The sequence below is a fragment of the Acinonyx jubatus genome, chromosome E2 (genome assembly GCF_027475565.1).
Source record: "Acinonyx jubatus isolate Ajub_Pintada_27869175 chromosome E2, VMU_Ajub_asm_v1.0, whole genome shotgun sequence".
Classification (NCBI taxonomy): Eukaryota; Metazoa; Chordata; class Mammalia; order Carnivora; family Felidae; genus Acinonyx; species Acinonyx jubatus.
This window is the reverse complement of record NC_069396.1, coordinates 36,493,756-36,502,983: the sequence shown is the minus strand read 5'-3', so window position 1 is coordinate 36,502,983 and position 9,228 is coordinate 36,493,756. Positions and strand designations below refer to the sequence as shown.

The window sequence follows — 9,228 nt, the reverse complement described above, 5'->3', positions numbered from 1 at the left end:
CTCCCCTGTTCATGCTCTCTCTCTCTCTGTCTCAAAAATAAATAAACGTTAAAAAAAATTTTTTTAAAAGAAAAAATAAATAAATATTAAAAAACATTAACTGAAAATGGATCAACAAACTAAATAGAAGAGCTAAAACCAAAAAGCACCTGGAAGAAAACATAGGGGTAAATATTTATGACCTTGGATTTGGCAATGGATTTATAAATAAAACATTATAGCACAAGCAACAACAAAAAGCAGATAACCTAAGCATCAAGATTAAAAACTTTTGGACAAAGACCACATGATTACACTTACATGTGGACTCTAAAACCAAACAAATGAACAAATAAAACACTCTTTAATACAGAGAACTGTTGTTGCCAGATGAGAGGTGAGTGAATAGAAGGGCGGAACAGATAAAGGGGAGAGATTAAGAGGTAAAAACTTACAGTTATAAAATAAATTAGTCATGGAGATAAAAAGCACAGCATAGGGAGTTTAGTTAATAAATAATACCGTTATAACATTATGGTAAGAGATGGTGACTACACTTACTGTGGTGAGCACTGAGTAATGTATAGAACTGTCAAATCAATGTTGTATATCTGAAACATGACATTGTATCTTAATTATATTTCAATAAAAATTAAACAGGCATTTCATGAAAAAAAATTAAAACATGTCCATCAAGGACACTATCAAGAAAGTAAAAAGACAAAAAAAAGTAAAAAGATAATCTATACGATGAGAGGAAATATTTGCCGATCACCTATCTGATACAGGTTTAATATGCAGAAGATATAAAGAACTCCTACAACAAAAAGACAACCAGTTTGAAATGTGCAAAGGAGTTGAATGGACATTTTTCCAAAGATATGAAAATGGTTAATATGCACATGAAGATCTTCAGCATCATCAGTGGTTAGGCAGATGCAAATAAAAACTACAATGAGATACCACTACTAGGATAGCTATAATAATAATAAAAAAACAAAAAAACAAGTGTTGGCAAGGATGTAGAGAAATTGCTGAATTATGTACATTGCTGGTGAGAATGTAAACTGGAAAATAGTTTACCACTATGGAAAATAGTTCCTCAAAAAGCTAAATATAAAATTACCATATGATCCAACAATTCCACCCCTAGGTTTATAACCAAAGGAACTGAAAGAGGGACTCCAACATAAACTTGTATGTCAATGGAACCAAAGGATCTATCAACAAATGAATGGATAAATGAAAATGTAGTATACACATAAAATGGAGTATTATTCATCCATAAAAAGTAATGAAGTTTTGATATAGGATACAACATGGATGTCTTGAAAAAATCGTGCCAAGTGAAATAAGCTGGAGAAAAGAAGGACAAATATTATATGATTCCACTCATATGAAATATCTAGAATAAGCAAATTTGGAGAAAGTAGATTAAAGCTTACCATGGGCTAGGGAAAGGGGGAATGGTAAGCTATTGCCTAATAGTTACAGAGCTTTTATTTGGGGTGACAAAAGTTTTACAATGATTGCCACTGTGAATGTAGTGCCCCTAAATTGTACACTTAAAAATGGTTAAGATAGGGGTGCCTGTGTGGCTCAGTTGGTTAAGCATCTGACTCTTGACTTCAGTTCGTGTCATGATCTCACGGTTGTGAGATTGAGCTCCATGTTGGGCTCTGCAGTTAACATGCAGAACCTGCTTGATATTCTCTTTCTCTCTCTCCCTCTCTGCCCCTCCCCTGCTCTCACTCTCTCTCAAAAATAAACTTAAAAAAGTAGTTAAAATGGAAATTTTGTTATGCCTGTTTTACCACAATTTCTTATCATAACATACCAAAGGTGTACTTTGGGTGAATTGTATGGTATGCGAATTTTATCTCAAAATATATTTTAAAATTATCAGGACCTTTGCATCCCTGTGGAAAGTGTTTTTATTTCCCAGCTTGAAGACCACTGCCATAGCACATACTGTCACCAAAGAGAACACTCGGATTAGAGATGCAGCATCATATAGCTACTATTTTGCAAAGCATATTGGAGGGCAACAATTCTGGCCATTACTCAAAGATTACAATTTATGAGTATGCTAACATATAAAATAACACTCTAGAATGTGAATCATGAGTTGTTATATAATAGAGACTGTAGACTGGACCAGAATAAGTCTTTTTACCACAGTCAAAAATTACTATTTTCTTAAAGAAAAATTGGAAAGTGGTTCCTGAATCTATTATACTTTAGCTACATTTATCCACACATATGTAGTATTTCTTATTTATGGAGGGAGTCCAGTTAACTCAACATTATCTTCATAAAGTTCCAAAGTAAAGAACTCTATGAGACATAGGAAGAACTCTAAGACATACTGTAGGTAGTGACATATGATCTTGTTTGATGTTGTTAAGAGAGAGAGCATGTACACAAGCAGGGGAGGAGAGAGAAAATCCCACGCTGGGCGTGGAGCCTGATATGGGACTTGATCTCATGAGCTAAAACCAAGAGTCAAACACTTAATCGACTGAGCCACCCAGGTGCACCTGATCTTATTTGAACTGAAACAAAACAAAACAAAACAAAAAACAACTGTGAGGCTCCAATTCTAAGGCAAATAAGATTAAGGATACACCTGCCTCTCCCACTGAATATAACTTTAAATCCTGGAAAGAATGCATGAAGCATATCCTGAAGACTCTGAAATATAAATGCTAGTAGCAGACAAATTAGGAAAGCAGACCCAAATTCTAAATTCCACAGAAATGGCAAAGACTTTATAATCCTCTAGTTACTGCCTAGCTTGGAGCCAAAGGCAGTCTGAATATGAACTTCCATGGAAGTATGCACCAAATGCACACAAAAGAAGCCAACAGAAGCCCTCCCCTTCTGATCTCAAGAGTGGGAAACTCCTAAAGTTCAGAGAGGGTGGGTCATGTCTTTTTTTTTCTCCCCCTTGTTTTCTCCCTTTTTCATCACTCCAGGTCCCAGATGATATACCACAGCAACCACACCTGGTAAGGCACTTAAATCTCAGAGCATTCAGAGTAAATGGATCCCTTCTCTTGCACCATGAGTTATGATCTCAAGTGTGGGTAAATCCCCATTGCTTTTCTTCCCTGCCTTGTTACCTTTTCACCACAGATGCAGTACCCGGAAGTGTACAGCAGAAGGAAGAAACTAAAGCCTCAGCTTTTTAGATGAAAGACTGAGAAGGGAGGTTCTAATGAGCCAGAAAGTGTCAAGACTGTAAAAAATAGGAAAATGAAGAGTGTGATCCCAGAGTTGTGATTTATTGGGCTTACCTCTGAGCTGTGTATGCAATGGATCTGACCCTAAATAACACAGCACAAGTTTCGAGAAGGGAGTTACACAGTAGAACTAGGTCTGACTTGCCAGAGTAGTACACATGCAGAACTGATCTAAATAGTACTGCAATCACTTAGAAACTGAACGGATACTGGAACCAGAGGTTCCATCAAAATGTGCAGCCTGAACCACTTGGCTGACTACTGTTCTTAGTTACCCAGAGATTCATATACAATATTTGAAATATCAAAGATAAAGTCCAATATTACTTACAACACAAAGAACTAAGAAAACTTCAACTCAAAAATCAACAGAAACCAATTATGACAGGACACAAATTTTAGAATAACCGGAGAAAAGATGTTAAGGCAGCTATTATAATCATACGCTAAAGGCGATCATTTTTTTTTCTTTTGGGAAGAGAGTGCACGCACCAGTGCGTAGAGGGAATCCTAAGCAGGCTCCACAAAGCGGGGCTCAATCTCATTACCCAGAAATCACAAACTGAGCCAAAATCAAGAGTCAGTCACTCAACTGACTGAGCCACCCAGGAGCCCCAAAGTGAACATTTTTGAAACAAATGAAAAGATAGAAAGTTTCAGAAAGGGAATATAAAATCTAAAGAAAAGCCAAATGGCAATTATAGAAATAAAAAATTACAAAAATAAAAATACATTCACTGGATGAACTAAGCAGACTGGAGATAAAAGGGGAGTCAGTAAACTTGACTATCCAAAACTATCCAATTGGAAACTATCCAATCCAAACAGAGCAGTAAAAAATGAAAAAAATAAATGAAGGGAGCCCTTGGGATCTGTGAGACAATACCAAAAAGTCTAAAATCTTTGGAGTCTCAGTCAGAGTTTGAGAAAGGAGGTAGAACAGCAAAAATATCTGAATAGCTAAGAATTTTATGTATTTGATGAAAGATATGTACTTACACATTCAAGGAGCTCACAAAACCTCACACAGAAAATAAAAAGCCAGAAAAAGCCATACCCAGACATATCATAATCAAACTGATAAAAAGGACAAAAAGTGCTGAAAGCAGCCAAAAAATAATAATGCTTTAAAAGGATGAAAAATTATTTGAATGGCTGCATATTTCTTGTAAGCCATGGAGGCCAGAAGGAAGTGAGGGAGTTTTTAATGTGCTCTAAGAACTGTCAGCCTAGGGCACCTGGGTGGCTCAGTTGGTTAAGCGTCCAACTTTGATTCAGGTCATGATCTCACGGTTCATGAGTTTAAGCCCCGTGTTGGGCTCTGTGTTGACAGCTCAGAGCCTGGAGCCTGCTTTGGATTCTGTGTCTCCCTCTCTCTCTGCTCCTCCTGCACTCATGCCCTCTCTCCCTCTCTCTCTCAAAAATAAAAATAAACTTAATGGGGCGCCTGGGTGGCTCAGTCGGTTGAGCGTCCGACTTCGGCTCAGGTCATGATCTCACAGCTGGTGAGTTCGAGCCCGGTGTCAGGCTCCGTGCTGACAGCTCAGAGCGTGGAGCCTGCTTTAGATTCTGTGCCTCCCTCTCTTTCTCTGCCCCAACCCACTTGCATTTTGTCTCTCTCTCTAAAATAAATAAACATTAAAAAATAAAAATAAAAATAAAACAAAAATAAAAGTAAACTAAGAAAAAAGGAGTGATAATAAAAAAATAATCAAAATCAATGTGACCCACTATATTAACATTCTGAAGGGAAAAATAAGTTTTCTAAAGGAAAAATCATCAGTTTACATGGAAAAAACCATCTGACAAAATTCAACAAATGTTCAAAATAAGAACTCTCAGCCAATAAGAAGGGAATTTCCTCAATTTAATAAGGGGCATTCTACAGCTCAAAACCTATGGCAAACACCATACTTAATGGTGTAAGACTGAGTATGTTTTCCCCAGGACTAGAATCAAGGCAAGTATCTTCCTCTTTCACCATTCTTTTTCAATATTGTACTGAGGTCCTTGCCAGTGTAATAAGGCAAAGAAATAAAAAGCACACTGAAAAAACATTAAGGGGGAGGGGAATGACACTCTTAATGGTAAGAGGATAAAAGATTCCTTAATAATACAAAGGAAAATGTTTGTGATAAAAAGAATTATTCCAGTCTAGCATAGAGTCTATTATGTACCTCATACTTTTCGTTCCAGAGAGTTTGCTTTGTAGGTTATGATACTCATTATTATTATAGTTGTAATCCTTGAGCAATGAACACTAATAAACTAAGTGGATTAAAACAGCACAAAAGAGGGGCGCCTGGGTGGCTCAGTACGTTAACTGTCTGACTCTTGATTTCAGTTCAGGTTGTGATCTACACTGACAGCATGGAGTCTGCTTGGAATTCACTCTCCCTCTCTCTACCCCTCCCCTGCTTGTGCTCCTCTCTCTCAAAATAAATAAATAAAACATTAAAAAAACCCAGCACATAAGAACGACTAGAAAAAGTAAAATAAATATATATGTGTACATGCATATATAGATACATATACCCAAATATAAAAACAAGGCTTAGAAAAACAGGAATCAAAGATGAAAAAAAGGAAACCCAACTACATTTGCACAAAAAATTTAAAAATTCTATCCACAGCTTATTTTTGTATGCAGAATCAAACAAATTTGATTAATATTTTCATATGAAGTACATGAGAGCTTAATTTCTCCAAATTTAAAGGATAAACATATGCATGTTGAATGTAAAAATTATCAAAAAAAGGTAAAAAGTTTTGCAGTTAGAATTAGAGAATCAAATGCAATTACCATAGTTTAGAAAGTCAAACACTTTTCAATTTGAATTATCTCAGAAAAAACACGTACATATTACTTTTAGCAAACACCACAAATGTCATGACATACTGAGCATTATTTTTTAAAGTACTTTTGAAGTTTCAAAAAGTATGCATTTATTCTGGCTAAACTTTTAAGTCATTTATAATTTTATATTTTATGTCATCATGATGTAAACTGTCTCAAGCTGTTTGATCATTTCCATTGATTGCTACAGAAGAAATAATTTGCAGGATTTCCTTAAATAACTTACATTAAGTACAACCGAAGGCTTCTCTGCCCATAAAAATGTAAGAAGTGTTGTTTAAAAAAAAAATTAAATCTCAAAAATTTAAGTGTCCTTCCCCCCCACCCCCCAATGAAAACACTCTGGAATACAATGGGATTGGGTGGGGGAGGTAAACATACAAATTTGTATAGTTTAACCTAACAACTCCCAAATACCTTGTATTTAATTTTGTTCACATTTAAGAATGAACATATCTTCAATGGACCTAATCTAATTATGGAATCATTTTAGGGCATTCTGAATAATTATATCACTTACAGATATTAGAGCAGAATAAATTTTGGATTATATAATTAAATTACTACAATTATGTTCTTAGGATATCTGCTGATAATAAAGGCTTCTTAAATACCAATAACAAGTAATATATTCTGAGGCCATTACAACATTTTTAGACAAATTCAGCTTTATAATGAGATAGATTATAAACATATCAGAGAATACAATTTTTAGAGAAATTTTTTAAATAGGTTACATCACAAATAGGAGAAGCTTAATTTGTCCCTCTGCCAAAGAACTTTTTAAATAAGACAATGATTTAACCTTATGAGCATCTGAAATAAATTATCTCTTTACATGGCAAGTTCCAGCCTCATCACCAGTCTCCACCCTTATTGTATACATGACTATTTTAACATGACTTTCCTCTAAGGTCTCCAGCTTTAAATGGATAGATTCTGACATCAATAATTCTTTAAAGAGATGCCTACTCCATAAGCTTTTCTCACTTTTTCTGAGGACATATATATACTCACAAGCATTTTAGATATTTTTTTTGTCAAATTAAAAATAGTTTTCTTATATTTCAAAAATAAAATCACATTAGCATGCTTGGGAATAAACTTTATTACTAGAGCTTTAAAATGCATACAAGATAATTGTAGTAGTACCTGCAGGTAAATAGGGGGATTGAGGGTAAAGGAATTCTTAGAAAATTCTTAGAATAATTCTGCATCCTACCTAGAGTACCTCTTAAGCTCCCTCTGCTGGCTACCATTTAAATGAAATAGGAAAAAATGTGAATCTTTTTTTCTTTTGGGAGGTGATGGGAGATGCAGGATGAAGCTGCCAATGCTACTATTGAAACTGAAAAGGAAATTCTCTTAAAGTTAAATCTGGCTGATGACTACCTTCACTAATAGGGCTTCTGGACTTCCAAACAGATTTGGCCACTGGGGTGGGAGAGGGAGGTACCTGAAATAAGGGAAGTTATGGTCAAATTTGAATGTTAAATTGATATGCAAAAATGCAAAAGCATCTAGTATAAAATAAATCAGCTACAAACAGTTATCATTTATGACTAGAAAAACTAAGAATTTAAATATAGTTCACAACTTCATAGAGCACAAACTTATACCACACTATTAATCTATTAGTTTCAATATTAAGGTTTATTTTTTTTCCAGAGTGAGGTTAAGTAACAATTTAAATAATTATCAGGATGTATAAATGAACATCCATTCAGATAAAACATTACTGCTTAAAAGTGGCTAAGAAATATTTTGTATGTAATAAATATATCTTATGTTTAGGTTAACAGGCACCATCTTGAGAGCAGAAAAGGTTTTTTTTAAACCAATAAATAAATTACATTCAAGAAAACAAGATGTTTATATCTGAAGTATGATATATCCTTAAATGTTTTTCTTCATATAGCACCCAAACTTCCCAAATGTCTAGAAAGTATCTCCCAAAATATAACTCATACCTTGTCATAAAAATAAAGGCCAAGAAAAAAATCAAGACAAAATTTACAGTTTATATTCTTAATTCCCCATTCAATAAAATATCAATTGCCAATTTATTAAAAGTAAATGAACTGTATATATGCAATCTGTTAGTGCTGAAAATCTGAAATATATATATTTAAAAGTCACTCTTTTTCCAAGTACTTAAAATATTGCATCTCTGGTGGCAAACCTGAAAACTAACAAGCGTTTTATTTCCCTAGTTTTCATTCTTCCACTCCCACCCCCTACCCCTTTAGCCTTTAACAGCCATCCATTGTTTTTGTTTTTGTTTGTTTTTGTTTTTGGTAAATATACTTACTTATATCCCAAACACAAAACACTGACAATACTCCTTGGTAAACAAGGAAATCCCAGAACAGTCCAAGCCTACAGCTTTGCTCCCAAAGTGTGGCACAGGCTAAATGACAAGGGAAAAAAAAACAATCAATGGCCCTTATTGATGCAGTCAGAATGCTCCTGAGAGTCCACAACTGTTTGAGAATTTGCTGATGTAATCCTGAAGAAAGTTTCAACACATTGTGCAGACAAATATCAGAGAATAAGTCTTTGATTGATAATTTTTCTATTTATTTCTGCCAAGGCGACTGAAAACACGAAAGCCTTTTCATCAGAGAGGTTAGCATAGATGTCAATTTCCTTTTCCTGTTTCTCTGTTAAAAGAAAAAGAGAAAGCTTAATATAAAGGCAGTAAATTCAGTAATTAAAAAAATACTTAAAGCTTTTAAGTATTTCTTTAGATGATAATAAACATTATATATAATACTAACACTGTATATTAAATGTTATATAGTATCATGCTACTAAACTGAAAATTTTTAGAAATTACACAAAGGAGTTACTGAAATGCCATGAACCAAATGGAAACTGTATATATTTCTATACACACTGTTCATGTATCTACATCATTTCTGTAAAAATCTCAAGTATTTCTTTCTCTTCACTAGGATGAGTGCTCACTGTCCCAATCAAAATAAATTTCCTCATCCTAAAGATGTTCCCTTGTGAATACCAACAGTACCTTCATGAATATATTAACTTCTTCAAGAAATAAGAATAACCTACATTTAATTCTAATTTCACCCTCCTGATTACAAATGTAACCCAAGTTCATGGTAGAAAGTTGAAATAAAAACA

At 34.3% G+C, this 9,228-nt stretch overlaps 1 protein-coding gene across 2 annotated transcripts in view; it reads right to left on the bottom strand.

Annotated features, from left to right (window-relative positions):
* Window positions 1–5,706: 5,706 nt before the first annotated feature.
* Window positions 5,707–9,228, bottom strand: part of CE2H16orf87 (chromosome E2 C16orf87 homolog) — a 35,396-nt gene continuing 31,874 nt past the window's right edge. Inside the window, exon 3 of one of the 2 annotated variants that reach the window (XM_027044517.2) lies at window positions 5,707–8,744. In XM_027044517.2, coding sequence (XP_026900318.1) covers window positions 8,626–8,744 — 119 coding nt within the window. In that variant the 3' untranslated portion in view covers window positions 5,707–8,625. The remainder of the gene's footprint in view (window positions 8,745–9,228) is intronic. The other variant, XM_027044515.2, reaches the window with a different exon arrangement.